The sequence below is a fragment of the Lissotriton vulgaris genome, chromosome 2_1, assembly GCF_964263255.1.
Source record: "Lissotriton vulgaris chromosome 2_1, aLisVul1.2, whole genome shotgun sequence".
Classification (NCBI taxonomy): domain Eukaryota; kingdom Metazoa; phylum Chordata; class Amphibia; order Caudata; family Salamandridae; genus Lissotriton; species Lissotriton vulgaris.
The window spans coordinates 763,558,440-763,585,222 of record NC_141687.1 but is presented as its reverse complement, the minus strand read 5'-3'; the positions used below and the strand labels follow the sequence as shown (position 1 = coordinate 763,585,222).

The 26,783-nt window shown below is 41.2% G+C and overlaps 1 protein-coding gene across 1 annotated transcript in view; it reads left to right on the top strand.

Moving 5' to 3' along the window:
• FASTKD1 (FAST kinase domains 1) overlaps window positions 1–16,808 on the top strand; it is a 272,895-nt gene extending 256,087 nt beyond the window's left edge. Inside the window, exons 14-15 of the mRNA XM_086956076.1 lie at window positions 5,846–5,960; window positions 16,649–16,808. Coding sequence (XP_086812202.1) covers window positions 5,846–5,960; window positions 16,649–16,747 — 214 coding nt within the window. The 3' untranslated portion in view covers window positions 16,748–16,808. The remainder of the gene's footprint in view (window positions 1–5,845; window positions 5,961–16,648) is intronic.
• The last annotated feature ends 9,975 nt before the right edge of the window (window positions 16,809–26,783 follow it).

The window sequence follows — 26,783 nt, the reverse complement described above, 5'->3', positions numbered from 1 at the left end:
AAGCTTTTCAAAACCCCACAGCTCTGCCCCATATAGGGCCGACCCTATTGCCTTTGCATCATATACGGCAAGGACGGGTTTTATTTGTTTTGTTTTTGATCTTTTATGCTCCACCCGTAGTGCCCCCGAAATTTGCTGGTGTTTCAAGACCGCTTTTTCTATGTGATGGGACCAGCCTTGGCTATTTGCTATTTGTACCCCCAGGTAGGTAAACTCCCTAACTACCTCAAGCTCGATATTATTCATATGTATCCTAGGGCGAGGTTTACATCCTTGGGAAAATGCCATCAACTTGGTCTTACCAACATTAACTTCGAGGCCATGCTCCAGGCAGAACCCATCAAAAATATTTAAGGCACGCTGTAGCCCAGAAGGGGTCTTAGACATAATTAGCGTATCGTCAGCGAATATCAGGATAGGGACCCTGAGGCCCGCTAACGAAGGTGCATCCACATTAGCATCCAGCATCCTGCCAACGATCCCATTAATAAATAATGAAAAAAGCAAGGGTGCCATTGCACAACCTTGACGAACCCCCCGTTCGACTGGAAAGTTGATGGAAGATTGACCGTTCAAACCCCACTGGACTTTAGGGAAATTACTCTCATGCAACCTCATGATTAGGGTGAGCAATTCTGCTGGGATACCTATTTTATTTAAAACTGTCCAAAGCTTGCTCCTTGGGACTAGATCAAAGGCAGCCCAGTCGACAAAGGCGACATACAGGCTGCCCCTGCCAAGAAGTACCGTCCCCCACCGCAACATAGTAAAACGAAACACCTGATCGACAGTGCTAGTAGCCCTCCGAAAGCCTGCCTGGTAAGGGGAGAGGGAATTATTCTCATCCACCCAATCCATAAGTTTGTTTACCACCATCTTCCCAATCACTTTTTGTATAGTGGCAATCAAACTTATTGGCCTATAATTAGCCGGGAGGGACCGATCTCCTTTTTCATAGATTGGTATGATAATTGCTCCCTTCCATTGGTCTGGGACTAGCACGCCTTTTGCGATGGCATTCCCCAATAGGAACACATACCTACCCCACCTATTTTTATCATTTTTAAAAACATCCGAGGGTATCCCATCTAAACCCGGGGCCCTTCCCCCTTGTACAGAACATATTGCAAGTTCAACTTCTTTAACAGAAAACAGATTATCAGTGGGAAATACGGCTGGAATCGAATCCCCCACCACCACCTCCTTTGTCTCTGCATATTGGGGTCTAAAATAATTCACCCAAGCAGCCTCTGCTACATTATTGTCTGGTTTATTTGGGATGCCACCTCTACCCCACTTCACTATCTTCCAGAAAAGCCTGGAATCCTTGGCTCCAGAGGCCTCCTTTAATTCAGCCCAATATTTCTCGTCCCACGTTTTTTTTGCCAGAGAGATGCTTGTGTTGTAATGCTTCCTCGCTGCACTAATCGCAGCCCTATCCCTATTTCTAATAGCACTACCCAAGGCTAATCTAGCTGCCCTACACTGTTGATTAAACCACCTAGCTGGTTTGGGAGGTAGTGTACGATTTACCTTACGTGGTCTCATAAAATGAGGTCTTAGAAGGGAAAAGAGATTGTTATGGATGTCAGTAATTACCCTGGACCCTGGAACTATGGGACTTACTAACTCCATAGAAGCAAGAGTATTATCCACCTCAGAACTAATGAAGTCCATAGATTCCATATTCTCCAACACACATGGCCATTTCAATCTGTGCATATCATTGGCCATGTCAGGGAGTAAACCATCACTTGCCTGCAAATTGGACTGGCCAGACATCCACCAGGTGTGGGTCACGCAAAGGGGGTTGTGATCACTTTCTATCCTGCCCTTGATTTCCATGTCACAAACCCCCTGCCAAAGATTAAGACTACATATAACGTAATCTATCCTGCTTTTATTGTGACCATTATCGAATGTGCAAACACCCTCCTTATCACCCTTTGTCCTCCCATTTAGGGCTCTCATCCCGTGTTCCAAGCACATGGCATTTAGGAGAAGTATGTCCTTCGTCCAGCGTTTGACAGGGGCTAGATTCAGAGAAGGGACTCCCCATAGATTATCCTCCTCCTGCCCCAGGGGATCATCAGTACTGTCTAGGGGTTCAAAGGTCCTATTTAAATCCCCAGCTACTACTACTCGATTTCCAAGGGACTTAGTTTGCAAAAAAGTAGACCGGGCCTCTAAAGTGGGGGAACTCCCGGTATTGGTACCTCTGGCATAAACGTTATACAAATCTATCACACCCCACTTTTCTGAGGAAATTCGCAACATTAAGATGTCTCTGCAACCCAAATCCCACATTTTTATTGTAGTTTCCAAGCTCTGCTTAATCCAAACTGTGAGACCTCCAATTGGTCTACCCCTGGCGCCTCTATTTGCTGGAATAGAAAAATTTAAGTAACCTGGAAGAAAGATAGGGTCACAAGCCCTTAAACTTAGCAATTGCCATGTAGTTCAAGTGGGTAGAATGTGATGAGTGCTTGGGAGTGTACTTGTGAAGTCGGGAAGTGATAAAAGAGGATCATTTTGTATGTAGTGATTTGAGAATGATGCATCCGGCTTTAAAGGTCTATCTTTGTTCTACAGTCAGCCAGTGGAGGTTATTCATGAGGGGGGTGATGTGGCATCGCTTTGGTTATTTATACATTAGATGGGCTGTCTGGTTCTGAACGATGTGGAGCCTTTTAGTAAGTCATTTGGGATGGCCAACATATAGGGAATTGGCATAGTCAATCCTTGAAATGAGTAGGGAGATGATCACTTGGATAAGGGCCTCCAAGGTGAAACAATGTGTTTTTTATTTTATTTTATTTTACGGAGCATTAGGAAGGAAGAGGCAATCACTGAGTCAATTTGAGGCTTCATGGAGAGTTTGGCGACCTTTTACTATTTTTTTGGGGTTGGCGGAGATTCCCAACTTGGACACCCAAAGTGAGTCAGTCCAGTATTTAATCTTGTTTTTGGTGATAATGAGCTCTGTTTTTTTCCGCTTTTAATTTTAGGTGATTGCTGTTTATCCATTCACGGACATACAGTATGGTAGATTGAAAGTGTACCTTGGATTCGGGGGTGTAATCGAGCCTGAAGAGCAGTTGCATATCGGCTGGATGAATAGGTGACGTTACAACACATGCCATTACATCGCATGCCGTTGCAACACAAACTTTTACTCCGACTTTCTGTCGGGGGGACGCTGGAAGTTGGAATAGATTAATTTTCCATCCCAACTCCAGTGTGTGCAACAGTATGGAAGGTGTTGGAGCTAAATTCAACACCTTCTACCCACTGCTGCACACCTTTCTCGTTGCAACGACATGCAATGTAATGGCATGTGTTGTAATAGTTTTGTTTTAAAGACTGTCTCCCGGCTGGATAGTTGTAGATGATACCGTTAATTTTTTGGAAAGTATGGACCAGGGGGCGCATATAAATGTTGAATAGATGGGGGGGATAGGGATGATCTCTGGCGGACTCCACACTCTGGATGGACGTGGGAAGCAGTAAACGCAGTTAAACAGACCAACTGAGAGTGGTCTTTCAGAAAGGAGGTGATCCAATTGAGCGTTTGTCCCCTCAGTAGACCGCGCTGGGTGTGACTGCTGTCTCTTTCCGCCTGTGTTATTATCCATCATGGAAAGGATGACTGCTTCAATAAAGTGAGCTGGGCGAAAAGCCAGCCTGACATGGGTCTAAGAATTCGGACTCTTCGATAAAGGTGAAGAGGTTATGTGCTACATGTGCCCTTTTGTACTTCTGTTCGATAAGGTAGGTGGGATATCAGGCAGTAGTTTGTCAAGGAGAGGGGGCCTTCACATTGTTTTTTCTATGGCTTCCTTAAACGTGCTAGGTACTTTCCCTGAGTTAAGAGGAGAGCTGATTTTAGGATTTTTGCGGGGCATGGGTCATTGGAAGATCTTGATTTTACTTACATCAGTGGGTCCTTAAAGCCATTCTTACTGATTTCTGGAAAGTAGCATAACGTGATTTGGTTCATATCATTTGGGAAGGTAGGGATCCAGTGGGGATGCTCTTTTTTTTATAGTTTTGATTTTATCTGTGAAGTAGGCATTGAGTGCATCACATAACGACTGGGAAGGGGTAATGGGAAGTGTCACTCTGTCAGGGTTAGATAGTTCTGAGCTTATGCCAAACATCTCCTTTGATTTGCTAGTGGAAAGGAGTATTTTTTGTGAAAAGGGCAAATTTGGCTTGCTGGATGAGGTATTTGAATTGTTTGAGATGTCCGTAAAATACCTTGGCCTCCGTGTCATAGTTCTTACTCCATTTATGTTTGTGGCGACGTAGATCTATTGGCATGTTTTAGGTCATCAGTTAACCATTTGGGGGCTTCATGGCATCTTGTCTGTTTTATTTTGTGTGGAGGTGCACGGGTGTCGCTGGCTTTACTGGGCCAGCGAACAGAACAGTAATTAGTAAATGTCTCATCCTTATTTGCTTAACCTGTGAGAATGGCTGTGTTGAATGCCTGTAGAGGCCTGGGAGGATTCTATTCTGTGAACAACTTACAGGAAGCACACTATGCAAGAGTTCTACACTAGCAAACGTTTCATCAGGAGCCCTCTATCTTTGAGTCTTTGCTACTTACATGGAGAGAGTCTGACACAACTTATCTCAGTGAACCCTCCAACAGTCCGTGGTGGGATCATGTGGGAACTCCACTCTTTTCTTCCAGGGATTTTAATGTGCTTCCCCAATGGCCAGTTAGCATAGGGGAGAGTCATTTAGTTCGCCTTCTCCTCTGTAATGCCCACAGCAGGCTGGCAAGTATTACTATGATTGCCTTGTTTGAGGAATTATGTTTAACAGGGAAGAAGTACAAATGTACTAACATGAAATGAATGACATTGGCATGACACATTTTTACTATTAAAATAGGGCCTTACTTTAGAATATCACAGCGAAGATAACAGTCCTGCAATTAATAAATTGGTCGTTCGCACCGAATCTTGACGGGGATTAAAGCCCACTGTACTTGTTGCTTAAATATGATGGATTTTTTTATTATTATTATTTTTTTTTTTAAATATGATGCATTTTTGAGGGTGTGTTTCAGTAGTGGAGTTTTTACAGAGCTAAACAGCAATTTATTTTCAATATTCACACTAGATTTGATAAAAAAAATATATTGCTTTTAGATCTAGAGATTTGCCAACTCAGTTGTCAAATTGACCTATTGTTCCTTTCCCACTTCTAGTGGGATTTGGAGCCACGTCCTTCAACCATTGGCTTGTTCAGCCAGTCTCTTTCAGTCCTTGGCCTTGAGACTGTCTGTCACACCTTCAAAGATCAGCAAAATATTTCTCTCTATCCTAAAAGTTTTGACTTTTTGAGTGTAATATTCCTCCTTCAATTAGGTACTTACCCTGCAAAGCAAAGAGGACTATTTTACATTTCAAAAGTATACTCAATGCATCGCTTTGTTTTGTCACATTGAAGTCTTTGTCATACTTGCATTCTTTTTCGGTATCAGTCTGTTTATTAATTATTTTCGTCTCTTTTCTCAGCACTTCCATTACAGCTGATTCTGTCATTACTGATATGCTGCTTTTCTATTTTGACTTGTCAAGACATTTGACCCCCAGAAGGCCGGCCCGATCTTTCATGACTTTGCCAACATAATTCGTTACTAAACCTTGTCTGCCTTTAATGTGTTAACGCATTCTCCATCTGTCAGCACATTAAATCAAGACCTCTTTTCTTCACCAGTGCTGCTTGTCAAATGAAGTGCAGTTAATGTGCAATCAAGTTATTGGAAATTTGATTTCATAGCGGCATGATGTACAGGTGTTACCGCTTCTTTTTTTTTTTCTTCAAATAGAATTGCTTTGGAGTTTCTTGATTCAAAATCATTCTGCAAGAACTCTAGTCACCTGAAAGGAGAATGCCTCATGAAAAAAAGACATCTTGAAATTCTCGGCTATCGTGTGGTTCAGGTGAGTAATCCACAGTCATTTTTCTAACGTTTTCTTTCCTTAGTGCTCTGTGTTGTAAACCTAGGTCAACTTCTGTGTTTAGGAAGCAACAGAAAAAAGTTGTGCCTTCTTTTCTGCAATTAGATAGTTCTGAGTCACTCTCAGGTCTCTGTGGAATACCTTGCTAGAGAATTTGTACCAGATACATGCATTTTTTCGTCCATTCTAAAGACTCATTTATTTGAGTAGTCTCTTTTAAGAGAGTGTGCAGATGCCCTATAAGAGCTCATCAATGCTGTAGACCTGTTGTTTGATTTCATTAGATTACCCTCCTCCTAGTACCGTGAAGACGTCACAGTACTTAGATGTAGGAATGCCTTTCACAGAATATCTCTCCAGTAGATCCAACCATGGCAATGCCTATCTCATGCTTACAACCTACTATAATCATTCAGTTTTTCTTACATGCGCCATCACTATCTGCTTTAAAGGTTTGGAATGGATCACTGAAACAATATCGATGACAAAAATATAGAACTATCATATTATTGAGTAAAAAATATAGAATGCCAAAATATCGAATTCCTATCTCCAAACAGGTAAGTACAAAAATATAGAATCAAAAATATTGTTGTAAAAAATATAGTTAGTCAAAATATCGATTTAAAAAAAAATGTTTTAAAGTAATTAAAAATGAATGAAATAATAAATATAATTAACTTAAACATACTTAAATAACCTTAAAATTAATAAATAATTTATGTAAGTTAAAAAAACATACAAATGTATTTGTTAATATATATATATATATATATATATATATATATATATATATATATATATATATATATATATATATATATATATATATAACAAATCCCTTTCCAGCGGGAAGGGGAATGAGGCAGCACTCACGGATTTAAAGTTTCCCAAAGTTCTTTTATTCTTATTTTCGTTGTCAATTATATATATATATATACGTAATATTAATAAAAAATATACAATATTTTTACCATAGGATAGCGGAAAGGGTAAAATTTACTATTACCACTCCAGTGACTGCAACAGTAGAGAAAGCATTGCATAGCGTAGGGGTAAACATTACTATTCCCACTCCAGAGAGTGCAACAGTAGGGAAAGTGTTGGATTGCGTAGGGGTAAAAATTACTATTCCCACTCCAGAGAGTGCAACAGTAGGGAAAGTGTTGGATTGCGTAGGGGTAAAAATTACTATTCCCACTCCAGAGAGTGCAACAGTAGGGAAAGCATTGCATAGCATAGGGGTAAAAATTAATATTCCCACTCCAGAGAGTGCAATAGTAGGGAAAGCATTGGATAGCGTAGGGGTAAAAATGACTATTCCCACTCCAGACAGTGCAACAGTAGGGAAAACGTTGGATTGCGGGAGGGTAAAAATTACTATTCCCACTCCAGAGAGTGCAACAGTAGGGAAAGCGTTGGATAGCGTAGGGGTAAAAATATTATTCCGACTCCGGAGAGTGCAACAGTAGGGAAAGCGTTGGATAGCATAGGGGTAAAAATATTATTCCGACTCCGGAGAGTGCAACCGTAGGGAAGGCGTTGGATAGTGGGAGGGTAAAAATTACTATTCACGCTCCAGTGAGTGCTACAGTAGGGAAAACTTTGGGTAGCGTCGGGGTAAAAATGACTATTCCTACTCCAGTGAGTGCAACCTTAGGGAGAGTAAATTCTTCATATATTAATTAAAAAAAAATATATATATATATATATATATATATATATATATATATATATATATATATATATATATATATATATATATATATATATATATAAATACTAATTAAAAATTAATTAAAAATAATTACCAATTTAATATAATAATTAATCAATTAAAAATAAAAAAATAAAATATTTATTAAAAATCATTACCTATTAATACAAATTAATTACCAATTTACAATTAGCAATTGAAAAAAAATTAACAATTAATAAAAAATGAATACCAATAAATAAATAAAAACTTTTAATGAATTACAATTAAATTAATTCCTACCCTATTCCTCTTTAAACCCGCTACAGTAAATAAATTAACTAAATTAACATAATTATCAATTAATCAATTAATACAATTACCAATTATAATTTAATTACCAATTAAAAATTAACTATTCAAGATAAATACCAATAAATAAATTAAAACATTTAATCAATTATAATTAAATTACTTCCCACCCTATTCCCTATAAACCCACAACCCGCCACAGAATTTATTTTACGTAATTATCAATCAATTAATAAACATTCATTACCAATTAAAAATTAATTAATTCAAGATAAATACCAATAAATAAATTAGAAAATTTATTCAATTATAATTAAATTACTTCCCACCCTATTCCCCTATAAACCCACAACCCGCTACAGAATTAAATTACCCAAAAATTAAATACCATAAAATTCATTACTTAAAATAAATTATAAAATAAATATACACTTTTCACACATATGCTAACATAAAAAACACTTTCAAAAATTCGATATTATTACAAAATCGATATTTTTAACATCTATATTATATACTTCGATATTTTGACTTTCTATATTTATGTAAATCGATATTAACTTACTTACCTCAAATTCGAAATTTTTGTTGTCTATATTCTGTCGATTCGATATTATGTCCATTACATTCGATATTTTTGTTGTCTATATTCTGTCCATTCGATATTTTTAACTCGATATTAATGCAATTCTATATTTTTTACTCAATATGACTGTATACCGTTTGGAATGTATTGCTGCTTGACTGCGTTTCGCATATGTTTAAAGGTAACACTCGTGGGTTTTTGAGCTACCTGAAAATCTTTTTGATGAAGATCAATCAGACAGGATTTGTAAAGCATGGCTAATCACCTGTGAGGGTCTCCAGGCACTGTGAACTCTGCAGAGGAAGGGGTTTATTGAATATATCCAAGCTCACTGTTGCCTCAATGCCCGGTTCAAAATACACAGCAGCTGATCAGTTCAGGAAATATAAAGCCAATTCCTTCTTCCCATAAAGGATGACTCCGTCAGCCCCATTCTGAACCTTAGGCCTCTAAACAAATATATCCTGTTTGAACATTTCTATATGACAACCCAGCAGAACATCATCCCTCTGCTCCAACAAGGCAACTACATGAAGGCACTCTACCTCAAGCACTCCTGCTTTCCCATACCTATCCATTTATTCCACAGCCTGTACCTGCCTCTTTTGCAGCCCAAATATTAGCTCATGGCCCGATGTGTGATCTGGTTTCTCTGGATGATGGCCTCATGAATTTCCATCACACCATACTCCAGGTTCCATATGTACGAGGTAGTGGTCACAAGTTTAGGGTCGCTGGGAAGCTGTAGTGTTGATGTGGCTACACTTCGAAACGTTGTACTTCTTCTTGCAGTTCTTGTCCTAGATGTAGCCTTCTTAGTGGCCATAAGCGGGCTGCAAGCACTCCTCTTACTAGAGGCCATGTGGTCAACATTATACGCTTTTAGCAAGCACTAACTACTGTGTGAACTTCGAAGCCTGCCAGAAGGCTATGATTGGACAGAAAGTTTTAAGGACTTCATTCCAGACATCTGCATTAGCTACTCACCAGCCATTGCTTATGTAGGGCACTGCTTGCATATGTACACCCTCACATGCTAGGAATCAAAAATGTAAATTACCTTGTAAGCATCTGCTCACAGCGTACAGACCTGTAGATTTTATGTGCCCACCCTTCTCCCCAGAAGCTTGTGATTGCAGATCTCTCCTTTTATTATTCAGTCGACACTGCACAGTACACATGGTGCACTATTCAAGGCTCACTGGACACTCCAGATACATTCTTATCCGCTGTGCAAAAAAACAATCTAACATGGAGTCGGTGCCCATGCGCACTGTGAACCAAAGGAGGAGTCTCAACACATCTTATGACTTGAAAGTTTCATTGAAAAGACATTTCAAACGCCTGAGCCCAACACTAAAGCAGGTGAATCTAAAGGACTACATGCTATGAACAGATGCTTGCAGAATAATTAACATTTCCTTTGTCTTTTATCAGGTTCTTATACAATTTTAATTAAACCAAAGATTTATTTTTTGCATCTAGATAGTAATTGTTGCTCCATTTGTAAGTTGCTTTGTGCAATGTTTGAAATTGGCTAACTCCCTTGTTAAGCAATTTGGCAGAACTATCTACAACCCTCTGGTTAGGTCGACATATTTCATATATATTACATATAAACTAGCGTGGAATCCGTGGCGGATCCGGAGCGACTGGTCGCTCCGGATCCGCCACGGATTCCACGTGGGGGTAGGTGTTGCAGGCTGAGACCGCACGCCGTTGGTGTCCCTGACTCCCCTGTGCAGGTCCCACAGGAGCAGACTGCGGGGCACCTTAGGGATACTCCCAGGGTTGCATTACTTGAAGCAGGACCAATTGGCCTGCTCATCACAGACCAACCAAGTCAAGGTTGTATACAAGCTTTTTAGCTCACTGTGTAGTACTAGTCACTAAGGTCCTGAAGAATTGCTAGTTTAGCATGAAACATGTCGACCTAACCAGAGGGTTGTAAATAGTTCTGCCAAATTACTTCCATAGCGCTCTATCTCCCCTCCCACCATTTTAACCAAGGGAGTCAGCCACGCTATTAAAACTCCTTGTGGACTGACCCACCTTTTTTAATCACCACCACCTTCTCACGACTACACTTTTCTTTGCCCTCTCACATGCATGCACCATATGGCTGGAACAAAAGATCTCCGCTAAAGAGCCCCTTCGCTGGTGCCCGTCAGACATTGCAGTGCCAGTCTTACGAGGAGCAGGACCCATATGATGAAGCATGACACCTAGCTTGCTGGGTGTGTGAGGGTTCTAGTTCCCAAGATGGGATTTCCCCCCCTTTCCTTCCCCTCTTGGCTTTCCCTATACACTTTCACACTCTTCCTTCTCAGCCTTTCTGGGGAACTTTGTGCTTTATTTTGCTTAAACTAATGCCCTGGACATGCACACTGGACTCCAATAATAAAAATTGTCCTCCCTAAGTTCCCTTCTTTGACAAAATAACTCCCTTGTTAACCAGTTGTTTATGTACTAGGTCTCTTCAAGGATTTTTTAGTTATAGGCGGCTTAGAATCAAGCAGTGAAGTTACGTGACCATTAAATTGTGCCACTAACCACCCAGGGCCATTTACCAATGTTTGGGGATCCTTGAAAAATAATGGACAAAAGAACAAATGAGGTGAATATTTGACAGTTTACATCTCTAATACTGTAATACTGCCTCAACACCAGAGAATCCTGTGATACAGGTGCCCCCCAGCAGACTAAACTCCAGTGCCTTTCCTATGACCACTCCTAACTGTGAATCCAAAGGCATGGAGACTTTTAGCAAGTGTGTATTCTCTTCTGCCAGCCTTGCATCATGTTCTGTCAACACCAACAGTTCTGGAGGACCTACGGGCATCTGTAGCTTAAACCGTAAAGAAAAGCAAGAATAGAGCCAAATGTGTTAATCACTCTAGCCTGGACAAAATAGATTGCTTGTTTTGGGAAATGGGCGTACCTGGATGAGGTCTACATGCTTCTGAGAGGGTGGTGAGTTTTCTTAATGGCATACCATTTGGAAGCGCTCGCCTCTTCCGTGAGAAAGTGGACCTGGAACACCTTAAATTTGTGCCACAGCGCATTCCCTGGGATTATCTGCCTCTACCAGGCAATTCTCCCAACAGTTTTGTCGCTTACATGGATGTGCCAGGGGTTTCCAATATCGCCCTCACCAGACTATGCCACTGGCACAACAACCTTCTCAGTCATTTTGTGGGCAAGGCTATGGCTTCCAGAGATGTTCAGGGGATCCAACACAACATTTAGCTTGGTCCCCCATGCCTCTGCCTAACTCAACCATACTATAATACTTTAGGGTATCCTTTGCAACTCACACCCACACTGTAGAAGGTAGGATCTGACGTTTCCTCCAAGGGCGGCCAGAACTTCAGTTTAGACACACAGCTCCTCCAGATTGTCCAGCGGGGATTCACCTTCCCATTTATTACTACCCTAGCACCTTCCAATCCGATCAGCGTGGATGGAGGGTCACTCATCAGTTTCGTTTAAGTAACTGCAGATCGTTTTGGTCAAAGGCACCGTACAGAGGGGTCTGGCCTTGAAAGTAGGAACTCTGTGTTATTCCCGCTATTTCCTTGTGCCGAAAGAGGATGGAGGCCGTCATCCTGTTTGTAGATCTCCATCCTCTAAACGACTTCCTACCTGAAGTACAAATACAATATGCTTGTGCTGGCCCAGGTTTTGTCTGCACTTGATCTTGGAGACTTGATGGTAGTATGGACCTGCAGGACACATATTCCTGCATTCCCATCCTGCAGGCCCACAGGCACTATCTCCAGTTCACAGTAAGCCAGGAGCATTTTCAGTTTGCAGGTCTTTATTTTGGCCTTTCCAGTGCTCCACAGGTGTTCACGAACATGTTGACGATGGTTGAACCACACCTTCGAAGATTGAGTATGTCAATCTACCCCTGCCTCGATTACTTGCTGTTTGAAGGTGGGCTCGCCCAGCCAGTCATAGACCACCCTCTGATGACGCTTACCTTCTACATTGTTGTGGTGCACTGTCAAAGTGCTAAAGTCAAACCTGCCTTGTTTGGAGATGCTCCAGTTCATCAGAGCCATCTTAAAAACGGTGAACTTTTGTGCCTGCCTCCCAGAGCTGAGAGTCCAGGACATTTGTGTTATGATCCCAGTCTTTATGCCTCTGTCATGGATCTCAGTCAGTACGTAGTTGCGGCTGCTCTGTTAGACTACCACGCCAGATGGCACATGTGGCCTCTGCAGTGGTATCTGAAGACCAAATGGGCGCAGCACAAGAGGAACCTGTTGGATTCAATCCAGGTTTCGTCAGGGACTGCTAGACCCCTTCCATACCTCACCCAGCTGTGGGATAAGGAGCAGGTGGGTACAGATGCATCACTATTGGGCTGGTGAGGCCATCTAAGAGAGATGAAAATCAGGGGACTCTGGTCTCCAGAAGAAACCCAGCTCAGCATCAATTTGTTGAAGTTGCAGGCGATCCACTTGGCATTGAAGGCCTTTCTACCATCTATCAAAGGGAGGCCAGTGCCCATACTTGGACAACAACACGGCTATGTAGTACTGCAATATGCAGGGCGAAGTGGGGTCTTGGGTACTGTGCAAAGAGGCTCTGCGCCTCTGGAATTAACTGACTCGTCTGGTAATTTTTCTAAACGTGAACAACCTAGTGGTGGTTTTGCGCACAAAAGTTCCCAAGCAGGCTCTCTCTTTGCGACTTATTCCACCTAGAGGGGAGCTCGGGCTCCTTTATGCCTTCTTGCCTCTAGCTTTCTTGGCTAAGGTCTTGAAGTTCAAGACTGGCCAGGCCCAAGTCCCCTTAGTGACTCCGGTGTGGTATCCAGAACGTCTGGGCATGAACATTAGCCCTGCTGTGTCGGGATGATCTGCAGTTGCAGCAGTAGGGCAAGGCTCTGCATCTGAGCCCCCATAATCTGCACCTCATGTGTGAACATTGACCAGTGGCAGCTAGTTTCCTTTGACCTCCCTATTGAGGTTATTGATCTTCTCAAAGTCTGACAGCCAAGTGTCCATCTACGAAATTGGGGTACGAAGGGGCAAGTTTTTGGTTTTATGTGGCACCTGCCAGCTTGACCTGCTGCAAATTAAGCTGCCTGGAGTGCTGTTTGTTTTGTTTTTGGCCCATCATTGTCTTGCGTTGGGAACTGCTCAATGCTCTTTGTCAGATTTTTTTTTGCATTTTTATGATATCTAGATTAGCCTTCTTTGTTTAAATAACCTGTTATGAGATTTCTTAAGGTTTTACAACCTATGTTTCCACTGAAGTCCTTTGTGATGCCGTAGTGGGTCTTGAATTTGATTCTCCGTTTTCTAATGTGCACCCTATTTGAGCCATACCACAGTTGTCCTCTTCGTCTCTTAGCCCCCAAAACGGTGTTCCTTGTCACGATAAACCTCCGCACACAAGTGAGCTGTAGGCACTGTTGGTCCAGGTGCCTTACACAACATATTTTCCAGATAGACTGGTGTTGGAACTCAAGCTTCATTTCTGCTGGAAGTGGTTAACATCAATCCATGTCTGGCAGGCAATACCACTTCTGGCATTCTTTGCTTCTCACCACCCCTGTAAAAAGGAGGAGAGACTCCATTTTTGGACCTCCATAAAGCCCTCTGTTTCTACTTTGATACATTGATCATCCCAGGGACCATTGGGTGGATAATCATCTCTTTGTGGACAAAAGGCAAGGCAGTGCAGAAAAGAACCATCTCCTCTTGGATAGGCCTCTGCATTAAAAGCTGTTATGCATTAGCTAAGAAGTGGCCATCTGCAGGATTGAGGATTCATTTCACTCGAGCCAAGGCTGTCTCTTCTGGGTTAGTATACGGAATGCCTGCTGTGAATATCTGTCAGGCTGTTATGTGGAGAACAGTGCACACGTTCCCGAAGCATTATTACCTTGACATTCAGGTCTGTCGAGATGGGCATTTTGGCTGTTCATTCCTATAGGACGTTTTGGTCTACAGACCCTTCACCTTGGAAGGTACTACTTCGATCTCTGTTCTAAATGTGAGGAATCGGCAGTTGGAAGTATTTATCAAAGGAACAAGTTACTTACCTTTGGTAATGTTCTTTCTGGTGTATACATTAGCTAACTGCAAATTGCGCACATCCTCACACCTCCCCGTTCTGTAGAATTTTCTTCCACATAAAAAGGCTCCAAACTAGAGACTGCACACTGGTCAAGCCAATTTGCCGATGAGTTTTGTGTCTGAGGTCGCGGACAAGCCTTTGAGAACAACTGACGTCAGCATGACCGGGTGTCCCTTATATGTCGCCCTGTTCTTCACTTCCAGAGCAGATTGTTTCTGTGTGGAGCAGCATGATGTCACCTATATTGTTTCTGTGTGGAGCAGCATGAGGTCACCTACCAGCACACGGGTGTATTGCATTTGAATTTCTGGGTTCAGTGTACTTCCTGGAGAAATATTCATAGGGTGAGGAATCTGCAATTGGAGTACTCACCAGAAAAAGCGTTAACGAAGGTATTTAACTTGTTCGTTTTTTTTGTTGTTTTTTTCAGAAAGTTTTATTGAATATTTCAGTACAGCAGCTTGAATACATTGCATGTGCGGATGAGAGTACATCTGAACAGGGGTAGGGTCAGAAGGACAATCATGGCAGACACACCTTAGAAGGATTGACCATGGTAGTTACTGTACATTCAGATGTGACCGTGGATCTTGCAGATAACACAGCATATTCAAGAGGCTTTATTGAGTCGGAGATCAAAGAGGAAGAGAGGAGAGAGAGAATAGAATTGTAGAAGATGATGAGAGCGTAAGAACAAGAGAAAGAGAAGAAGAAGAGAAGAAGAGCGCCTCAATGGAGCACCACTGTTCTGGTCATTCCAGTATACCCCGAGGCGTGCATGTTCTGTACGATTGCTATGGACTCCGTGGCGATCTGGAAGTCCGGAGGGGTGGCAGATCATGGGGGTTTATGGGTTTCAAAGTAGCTATCTAGTACGTCCCACATTCTCCTTCGCGCGGGTCGCCATGGTGTGGTTTGGAGAGTGATGTCTGCTCCTCTGAGGTTAATCACCCAGTTTAACCAGCAAGCATAACTTGCCTTTTTGGTGTCTTTCCAATTATTTAGGACTACCTTAACAGCCGCCATGAGTAGGAGATCTAGTAGGGCTCTGTGTGGTTCATGGAGCTGGAGTTCCTTAACGAAGCCAAAAACAAGGTAGGGGAGTTCCTTGAGGGGCTTGATGTTGAACAGTTTGTGGATGAAGTTAAATACTCTGTCCCAATAGAATGAGACGCAGTCGCATTGAAAGACTTGTTCTTTAATGCTACAGATCATACCAGGCACTTTAAAATAAATACAAGTAAAACCAGAATACTTTAACATCCAAATGAGAAGACAGTCCCCAAAAATCAATCAAGTGGGACAAATAGTAAGCAGTTCCTCTTATGCTGACTCAATTATGCTTTATGCATTATGCTGTAGCTTTCCATTTCAGGTGTGTCCCAAGATCTTTGAACTTTATAGATTTGCAGATATTATATAGGATCTATATCTTTATTGCAGCTGTGATAATGGTGTTGTATTGTACCTGAATTGACCCTACACTACATCTAATGATTTAAGCCTTGAGTTTTCGTCCACTCTATCTGGAAAGTCGAGGAGGCTTAGTGATGTCTGTGCTCCCTTGCAAATCTTGTTGTTGGAGCATTAAATGCTAGGTACTCTGTGCATCCTTCCTTTTCTGCTGCTTAGTGGTTCCAGCATCTGCACGCATCAGTAACTGATCCACACACCATGTGTATGAACTGGGAGGCAATGCAGGATGCAGAGATCACGAGAATATGCCTTGGCTTCAGCTTCCTTCGGCAGCCTGTTTTCTTTTGTTAAAACCCAACAGCCAGCAAATGATATATAGGGACTGTGGATTACCTACTTTTAACATCATGTACTTTTTTTAATCAGGACGGAAATTATAATGGCCATATTTATATCAACTTAAATGTTATGCGGTTTGCGGATTATGCCACATAGTTACAAAGTAAATCTTTTCCAACCAGTTATTCTGTAAAATTCGATTAAAGGCACTTTGCTTTCTTGCAGATTCCTCTTTTTGAATGGAATTCAATGGCACTTTCAACAAAGGAAGCCTGGATGGAGTATCTCAGGAAGAATATATTTGCAGATGAAACTGCCTCATGAAGATACATTTTTTTAAATAATAGAATAATGTAATTCTAACTTTTTTTATTACAAATAAAAATATATATTTTTGGAGTTGTGTTTGCGTTTATTTAGAAGTCGGTGAATATTACAGATAGCACAAGAGTGATACATTGATCTATATAAGTTTTTTTTAAAGAGTTTTATATAGCGCATACTTGACCCGACTGCATCGGGTATCAGATCGCTTTACATCAGCACCAGTTTCGTTACAGAAGGACACATTATTTTTTGTTAGGCACGGGGAGATTAAGTGATTTGCCCAGACTCACAGGATTTTGAGGGTCATTGTCGAGACTCGAAACCGGTTCCCCAGCTTCGAAATCGACCGCTCTAGCCATAAGGCTACATCCTCTCCCCAAATATATTCTGCTTCATGTGAAGCATATTTATTAGTTTATTAATGTCTTAAAACAATTTAGCAGAAGGCTGACTTACTTTTACTCCATTTAAAATGCATTGTCGTGATTCCACCATATCCCTTTGATTGAGTAGCCAAATAATCCAGCAGTAGTCCAGGAAAGCTATATTTGATTGACTTGTGCCTAATCTTGGGAGTCTTTTTTTAAAAACTTGTTGCAATTCGTCAGACATTTAGATCACAGATTGGCCTTGGTGGCTGCTGAATTTAAAGTGAAAGAGAAACCAGACAAGTTGAAACAATATCCAAAACATAAGATACTTTTCGACAAAATATTTACCTGAGGTAGCTATAGAAGGGGAACGATCGGTGATCAGACAGCTACTATCTGGCAGCGTAGTTCATATCCATGTCTTATAGATGTAAATCACTTGTGTAGCCATCCTAGTTTCTTTAATGAAATGTATGTTGCACATAACACACTTGCAAATGAAAAGATAATGAGGGAATTGAAGCAAACTACATCTTGAAACAAACATTAGCAAACCCAGTATGTCTGGCTTTTTGTTAAAGGATGCATTTGGTTATTCATATGTAACTTTGTGTGCGTGTTGCCACCGGTTGTCGTAGAAGGAAAATCCTGTAACAAAGCTACTCCCAGGGGTTCAACATTATGGAAGCGGGAAAAAAGCCCCTTTAACGAAAAATCGCTTAAGTCTTAAGCTGTACCCCCCAAAGATTAATATGAAACAGTCAGGAGATCAACTGTATGTTTTAAGTGGAGAACTTGAAAGGCACTTTTAGACCTGGAATCCGTGCTGTGGTTTCCCCCTAACCTTTTGGCTTCAGACCTGTTTTTGCTAACTTTGTTTTTGCTGGCCTTAGGACTCTGCACACTTTACCACTGCAAACCAGTGCTAAGGTGCTTGTCCTCTTTCCCTAAAACATAGTAAAATTGGCTTATCCCCAATTGGTATATTTAAATTACTTGTAAGCCCTTAGTACAAAGGCGCTGCATGTGCTCTGGGCCTGTAAATTAAAAGCTACTAGTGGGCCTGCAGTACTGGTTGTGTCACCCACTTAAGTAGCACTTTAAACAAGCCTACTGCCATTTCGACCTTGCAATAAACCTTTTGCCAAACCTTCCTTTTTAATAGGTCACCACTAGAGTAAGCCCTGGACAGCCCAGAAGGTGGGGCACAATTCATTTAAAAAGCAGGACATGCACTTTAAAGTTTTAGAAAGTTGCAAAAACTAGAGGGGCTAGGCCCATAGGACCGGGGCCAGGTAGGGCCATAATAAATTAAAAACACGAAAAGGGGGACCTGGCTCCGTTTTGTCTTATGCTTCTATTACTTTAGAGCAACAAATGGAATGCTACCTTTTCAGTTTTAATGGAATTTTTATTAAACAAATTATTTTTTTCGATTTTCACAGGTTTTTTTTATCCAAAAAGTTCAAATGCAGGAAAAATTGTGAGACACTTGTTTTTCAAACGAACTAACAACAATACTTTTCACAATGGACAACGATCATAAACGCACAAAATAACTGTATAATGATTCTACATAAAACATTTAACATTTGCATCATAACGCAAAAACGACTAAAACAATCTTGTCGCTATCTTGTTTTTTTAGACGAAATGTGCCTGACACACTCTTCAGGGCTTCATGTAAATGGATGTCAGCATTTTCTGATGTCCAAACGGTGCTACAACTCTACTGTATTTTCCGAGGAGCCCGTACTCGAACTCAAAGCCAATTTCAGAACGCTGCAGAGCGCCTAGTGTCTGTCACAAGTCTCTCTCATGCGGGCGCGTTTTACCGCAATGCTGTCTCCTGCTTTTGACTTCCGCCACATCCGTCTCTCACCGATGTGGACCGCCGCTTCACTGTCAAACGGGCATTCCAAGTTGAACATGAAGCCCTGAAGAGAGTCCCAGTACGGGTGGCATGGGATTTGAAACGCTTTGGCACTTTGTGACACGGAGGAATTGGAATAATTATATTATATTATGCGAGGGATTTGTTATGAATATTATTCCCCATATGTATACCTAAAGTATTTCCATGTGTCAGGCACATCTTTGGTCTAAAAAACAAGATAGCTACAAGATTGTTTTAGTCTGTTTTGCGTTATGATGCAAATGTTAAATGTTGTTTTGTGTATAATCATTGTACATAGTAATTATGTGAGTTTATGATCGTTGTCCATTGTCAATTGTTAAAAGTATTGTTAGTTCGTTTGAAAAACGAGTGTCTCCCTATTTTCCATGCATTTGAACTTTCTGGATAAAAAACAGTGAAACTCGAGAAAAGGAATGGTTTAATAAAAAATCCATTCAAACAGAAAAGGTAGCAATCTGTTTGTTGCTCTAATGTAATAGGTGCATCAGTCAAAACAGAGCCTGGCCCCCCTTTTCGTGTTTTCAACTTTTAGAAAGTTGGCATTTTCTTGCCTTAGCCATTTAGTAACTGCAGCCTGTCTCTGGGTCACATGACTGGGTGTAGCTGACGGTTGGGCCTTGTGTATTCCTTCTAGACAGCCACACACAATTGTGAACTTAAATGTGACTGGATGGGCCATTACTGGCAGAATGGATGGGAGGAGCTGGGCCCAGCCCCACTTGCACTTGAATAAGCTGTGTCCTGTCTCCACACAAAGGGCTGCATATCCCCTGTAGTTAGTCTGGAGTGGAGGCTAGGAAGGCAGGGCATATGTGCACTTCAAAGGCATGCTTCTAGAAGCTTCTCCCCAATTCAAAGGAAGAACTGTGTATATATGCTGGACCTCAGACACCAACTCTTCAGTACAATTGTGGACCTGTGGATACTTTGCCATGAAAAGGAAGTGCTGTGCTGCTACAAACACTACCACTATGCTGGATCACTGCTCTAAAGGAACTGCTGCCTAGCTATGCTGACCTACTGCATGCTGCCCTCTTACCTGGGGAAGAAGAACTGGACCTGCAATTTCATCCTGAACCCAGGACCGCAGAGTGACTCCACTGGCTAGTCTACTGACCTCCTGAGCTGACCCTCGGGGACATAAAAAGCTCCCAGACCAGCTCCTGCACCCAGCTGCAATAGTTACTGATCCTCAATTGGTGCCTCTTAGGTCCTGAATCCGCACTGCTGCATTGACCGCTTGTGGGGGTGCCCCAACATGAAGCACCAGCCTGCCCATCTGCGACACTGGCCTGCTCTTTGCGCCATGCCAACAGCCTCCAGCAACACCTTCCTTGGTCCACATGACCATTTCCAACGTGAACATGACTCTTGGCACAAAACTTGACCTTCAGCTAGACCAATCTTGGGTTGTATTCGACCCGTACTCCATCGAGGTCAGTTTGAACTTTTGACTTTGACCTGGTCCAGCACGGCCAAATAACACCGGTTAGCGCTTTGTGCTTTTAGGCACTATTTTACAATTGCTGTTTTGTTCTTTTTTTATGTATAAATGTTGCCTCATTTTTCTAATTTGGTGTGGGATCTTTTTGTGTGGTTTTTTCACTGTCTGTTTGAAGACTTGCACAAATACTTTACACATTGCCCCTAAGTTAAAGCCTGACTACTCTGTGCCAAACTACCAATGGTTGAGCACAGGTTCATTTGGGGTTTGTGCCTTACCCTAATAAGGATTGTGGTTCCTGCTTTGCTAGGGCTCACACCCCAGTCAACCGGTTACCCAATTTCTTACAGGCATATATACACAGCTAAATATTGCATATTAGATACTTTGTTATGGGTTAGTATTGTTTATGCACCTTTAAATAAGCCTGCGCGAACTTGTATTTGCTCTGTGAACAAAGAAAGCTGTAAATATAACAACATGTTAACATGACAGCAACCATACTGGGACATGCATACAGCCACACAAGAACGCCAAGAGCTCTGTCTTTTTTGCAAATGCGAGACCAATTGCATTGCAAATGCTTGTTAGGAAGAGGTGTTGACAATGATTTCAACTGTGAGTGCTAGACTGGAACATATTGATACCTGTCTACTTGAGGCCTACTCTCTACCCAAGAAAGTCATGATCACAACAAAGCTCACCGATCTAGCCCTCACACTGGCCAAGCGTGCCAGAGCAATGAAATGGAAATTCACATTACCTCCCATGTCCACCATATGGAAACAAACGTTGGAACATTGGACAGAAGCAAAAGTAGTGCTTTCCATAGGGAGGAAAAAGGTGGACTGCGTAAATGACCGATAGCGACACGTTGGGACGAACTCGTGCAGAAGCGTAAGGGAAAGATGATGAACGTCCACCCTGATTTGACCCCCCCCCTCCCATAACTTTATCCCCTCAAATATTTCCGCACAGATACTCGATCAGCGGCTCAAATTTGCAGCCTAGCACACTTTTTCCTCCCCGACCCCTATACTAACTTGTTCCATAGGTTTGTCTGAACCACGGGTAATAATACACTTAGGTAACCTAGACATTGTCTTGTGCTTGCCAGTGGAACCTGGCAACGCAAAAAATGCAATCTAACATGTACCTCAATAAATAAACTGCCCTTGTAAGAAATCAAATGGCTGTCGCTCTTGGGCATGAGAATGGAGGGAGAAAGTGGTAACTTGGCCTGAACCTCGCGTGTTACTGTTTAGAAATGAAGATAATTCAACTGTTTGACTTGAACTAGATGTGCCATGTTGTATACTATGGCACATTTTACTGTATGAACAACAGATGTAGTACGACATTGAATGCATGACTAATTTACCAAATTGAAGCTATGTGTCGCATCAGTTGGACTGCTATGTAACTGGGAAACTTATAAAATAATGAAACCAGTTTCTGAAAAAAATATGACCACAAAAAAAAACTAATGTATGTGCAGGGACTATTAGTGAATAGAACTCTGCCTTTATAAAAGTCAGAGACTTCCAAGCACAAGCTCTTCCTAAATAAAACAAAACATCAGCAACTAGAATTCTACATGTAGTTGTGTCAGAAAAGTAATACCCTCAAATAGTAATCAGGCTATAGTCTAACTAAAGGAGCTGCATGAGCACTAGTAAGAAAACATAATCTGGGCTGGGGCAGAAGCTGGCGAGCCCATTTTTTGTATGACTCCCCCATGACTCTTTTCTATCGATGCTAAGTTCATCAGCCATCAAAAAAATGGAGGGAAGCCCTAGTGAATAGGGATACCCTACTTGCGAGTAAAGCAGCAAACTTTACTATCCTGGGCAATTTAAACCTTCATCTAGAAGAATGTGATAAAACAGACATTGCCTGTTTTCTGGCCGATTTGGAGGCCTGTCAACTGATACAATGTGTGGCAGATAGCACACACATAGCCGGGCATTTGTTGGACTCTATATTTCCTAATTTGAGTGCTTTAACTGTGTCACCCTCAGTCCCTTTGGTCTGGACAGACCATTTTTTTGGTCCCCTTCTCCCTTCCGTTGCCGGAGAAATCTGTTCCAAACCGTTTACGGTCTGTGATGAAATTTCCTTGGCATAAATGGGATGTTAGTTCATTTTCAGACTCGTTGTTAAAGCTTAAGCCACAGTTTCCTCCTAATATAGTGGCATCGGACTCTTTTTCAGGACTGGTGACGCAACCTCTAGATACCTGTATTACTGAAAAAAGTAGTTTTAAGGAAAAAACTTGGACCTTCTAACCCTTGGTTTAATCAAACCCTGGCTGAAACAAAAAAAGGCCTGTAAGCAATTCGAACGAGCATGGAGGCGTGCCTATGATATAAAAGCTAAAAATAAATATCGGGACTCTATTAAATCATATCATAGGCTGATTCGGAATGCCACAACGGAATATACTGCGACAAACATTTTAGAGAGTAATAACCCTCACAAAATGGTCTTTTCCATTCTCAAAAAGATGCAACACTAACGAAAAAGTTGATCCCCCAATTTCTTCTAACGCTCAATGTGAGGAACTTGCAGATTTCTTTATGCGTAAGGTGGAGACTATTTATAACAACTTGCCAACTGTCTGCATCCCCTGCAGCCACCTCTAACATCAACTGAATACTCGAGCCAGAGGACAGGTAACATTTCTCGAAATTAATACGGTGTTCTTTTCCCCTACTCTCCCTTTCTGAGATTGAATCTCTGTCTCAAAATTAAATGAGGCTCTCCGGCTGACCTTCTGAGACCAGATCAGCTTCGGCAAGTTCTCAATTCAATCTCTACAGTGATTAGGGAATTGGTCAATTTATCACTGTCCTCTGCATTATTGCCTGCAACTTGGAAGCATGCAAAAGTTATACCTCTTTTAAAGAAGCCTTCCTTGGAGCCCGCGGACCCGTGTAATTTTCGTCCGGTCTCCCAGCTCCGTTTCTTAGCTAAGGCTACAGAGTTATATGTTAACTCAGTCTTGGCTGAATTTGTGGAGCACAATAAAACTCTTGACCCCTCACAAAATGGTTTTCGTCCTCGCCACAGCACCAAATCGGCGCTGTTTGCAATGACCGATGATATCCATAGCAGCCTAGATGCTGGGAACTCCGCGGCCTTAATTCTTTTAGACTTAAGTGCTGCCTTTGACACTGTTTCCCATGATCAGCAAAAAACACAAAGGACGGTGGACTATTCCTCCTGCACCTCTAAACCCGTTTCAATATGTGTAACAGTCCTGCGGAGCAATCCCAGACACCAACCGTCCTGTGGTGTCACTTTGTCCCAGATTCCAGAGCAATACTTGGATGGTGCGCGCAGGTAAATAGAATATCCAGGAATTTGCTTCTGTAGTATTCCAAAAAAATCTTTATTGAAAATATTTCATAAATAACATGTAGTTCAGCCAACACGTTTCGTTCTCATTGATAACTTCATCAGGGCTGAAAATGAATAGACAGAGGGCAAAGATGAATATACATATATAAAAATACATACTCCAAACAATACAAAAATCAAGATTTTGCACAAAACAATATAACATGACACATACTAAAATGACATATGTCACAAAATAAACACAACACCTCCACAAAACTATATATATATATATATATATATATATATATATATATATATATATATATATATATATATATATATATATATATATATATATATATAAAACCATATATATATATATATATAACCATAATTTAAATTTCTTATTACATATGGATATAACATGCATTGTAAAAACAATAGCACCATAATTGATACTAGGCCTAGTGGGAACAATACTGACAAAAGAGCACCATACAAAAAAGCACTTAAAGAAAAGACATTTTAATGAGTGCACTAAAAGATAAAATCCTAATCTCAGGACATCAGTCCGTTACTGCAAAGTAACCTAATCCAACCTAAGCATTTGGCAAGTAACAAATTAGGAAGACTACACACTCACCCCTAAAGTCGTCTGAAAGGGAAAAAAACATCACACCAAATCTTAAATAGAGAGAGAAAGCAAAAAGAAAAAACATAGGACAAAGGAACTCATCTTCTCAGTGAAATACCCCTATCGAAGAAGAGAAATCTATTCAGTTTTTAAAGCTGCAAATATAGCTTCCACTCTGTACACCAAAAAGAATCCCATACAAAGGCAGACATTATCTAAAGCAAACGGAAAAACAACAATAACAATGATAATTTATCATATTTCACCCAATATGTACTGTAATATAAAGAAATCTTGTTTACCAGTAAATCTGACCTTGTTCCGGCCTAAAAGATGCTCCTTAAGCGATCACCCGTGAGATAATATCAATAGATCTAGGGACGTTCCCTCAAATGTCTGGAACAGAGATTCCTGCAGAACAAAGACCACCGGGCATATATTTTTAGAAAGACTGGAAATGAGAAAACATATTTAAAGATACACGTAGGTGGCCACCATAGGTTTAGATCTATCCTGGGTCTGATAGTTCCAGTAGACCAAAAGCGCAATCCTAGCCTCATAGGGTTTGAGTGCAACAAAATTCTTTCAATCTGAAAAAAAAGAAAGAGAATATTTATAAACCCTCACTTTGTTACCTGAAGGAAAGCGTTTGGATTGAGCCAAAGGAAAAGACACAACAATCACCTGGATCAGGTTTCAATGGAGTTTGGTATGATCGATAAAGTTTCCATACGAGTGATATTCTCAGGTGTACCAAAGTAGTCTGTAAATATAAAAAATATATAAAGGCCAATTCCGATGTATAAAGCAAAGCCGAGTGTTCCCCTCAAACATGATACCCCCAAAAACACATACATTTACCTCCTAAATAAAAGAAGAGTCAAACCTTGTGACCAGTAAGTCTTCAAGGTCTCCACTATAATAATTCGGAAGTGAAAAACGGGCACTAATCCAAGGACACGATCCGGCCTAGGGGGACAAGGGTCAGATACAACAGTCTAAGTCAACTAAAACATACAAGATGTTCGTTTGGATCATACATCTGCCATGTGCAATTTAATATTTTCTTTTAATATACATAGGAACGTCAACTATGGAGTCATGCGCAATATCCAATCAGTTAGCAAATAAGCAAAATGCATAAAGATTAAATGAAAAAACCTCTAGATAAACACACATCTATACAGGTCATAGGTCAACAGGCATATTATATATATTATTCTGTTTTATAGCCTAAGACGAAAGTTTCAATGAGAGAAGATACAAGTGCGACATAAGAAAAATAACAGCCCAATCTTGGGAACAGTTGAACATAAAAAAGGGCAGGGGCAATTAATAATACTTCCCCATTAGCCTAAAAAAAGCATAGTTCGTAATGATCAAAAGTCTATATTTACGTTGAGCCCACAAAAGATATAAACATCATAAGCATTTCAAATGTGTATACTCAGAACTAGGGCTTCAAGGATGTTTATTTTATCCAAAATACGGAAGCGCAGCAGGTCCGAGAATTAACCAAAAGATTTTAAACATGGTACAATACCCGTAACTAGCAGCTAAGACAAGGGAGCGTCGGCGAGGTGTAACCCCGCGCTTACCTATTACAATGCAGAAGGGGTCCAACTGGATAAACCAACGGCGTCCAAGTAGTCGGAAACACAGCTGTCTGTCTTGTTTTTGGCTGTCAGATTCCTTCTGACAGTGATGAGTTTTTGGATACCGAGGCAGTAGCCTCATTACTCCACCTTCATTTCGAATTTTTTTTTATAGTCGCTGTTTAGGTTGTCTTATTGATGTGTGACTCTTTGTCACAGTTGAGTTTGTATCACATGGTCAGCTCAGTGATGGGCCGCGGGTAGCGGTCAATTGAGTTTGCAGAATTGTCAGCATGTTTCCTCAGAGAGTCTCGTCTTTGTCTATCTAGTTCCTTCTGATAGTGTTGAGTTTTGGGTGCCTGCTGCGGCGATTATGCCATCAGGCAGCTAAAGGGTTTTGGTTGCTTGCCGAGGCGATTATCCCATCTGGCAGCTAAACTGTTTTGGTTGCTTGCCGAGGCGATTATGCCTTCTGGCAGTGGCGAGTTTTGCGTACCTGCCGGCGTTTGCCTTCAAGCAGTGGTGAGTTTTTGGATGTTGCGTTGCTGTTTCAGTTTCGCACGGTTAGCGCTTCAATGGGTCACAGGTAGCGGTCAAATGGGTTTGTAGAGATGTCTGCGAGTTTCCTGATCAGTGGGTTTTCCTTTTGATCTAATCCTTTGTAGAATTTACTGTTGAGTTTGAGGAGATGGTCGTCCAACAACTCAATGCCTAGGTCTCTGTGGA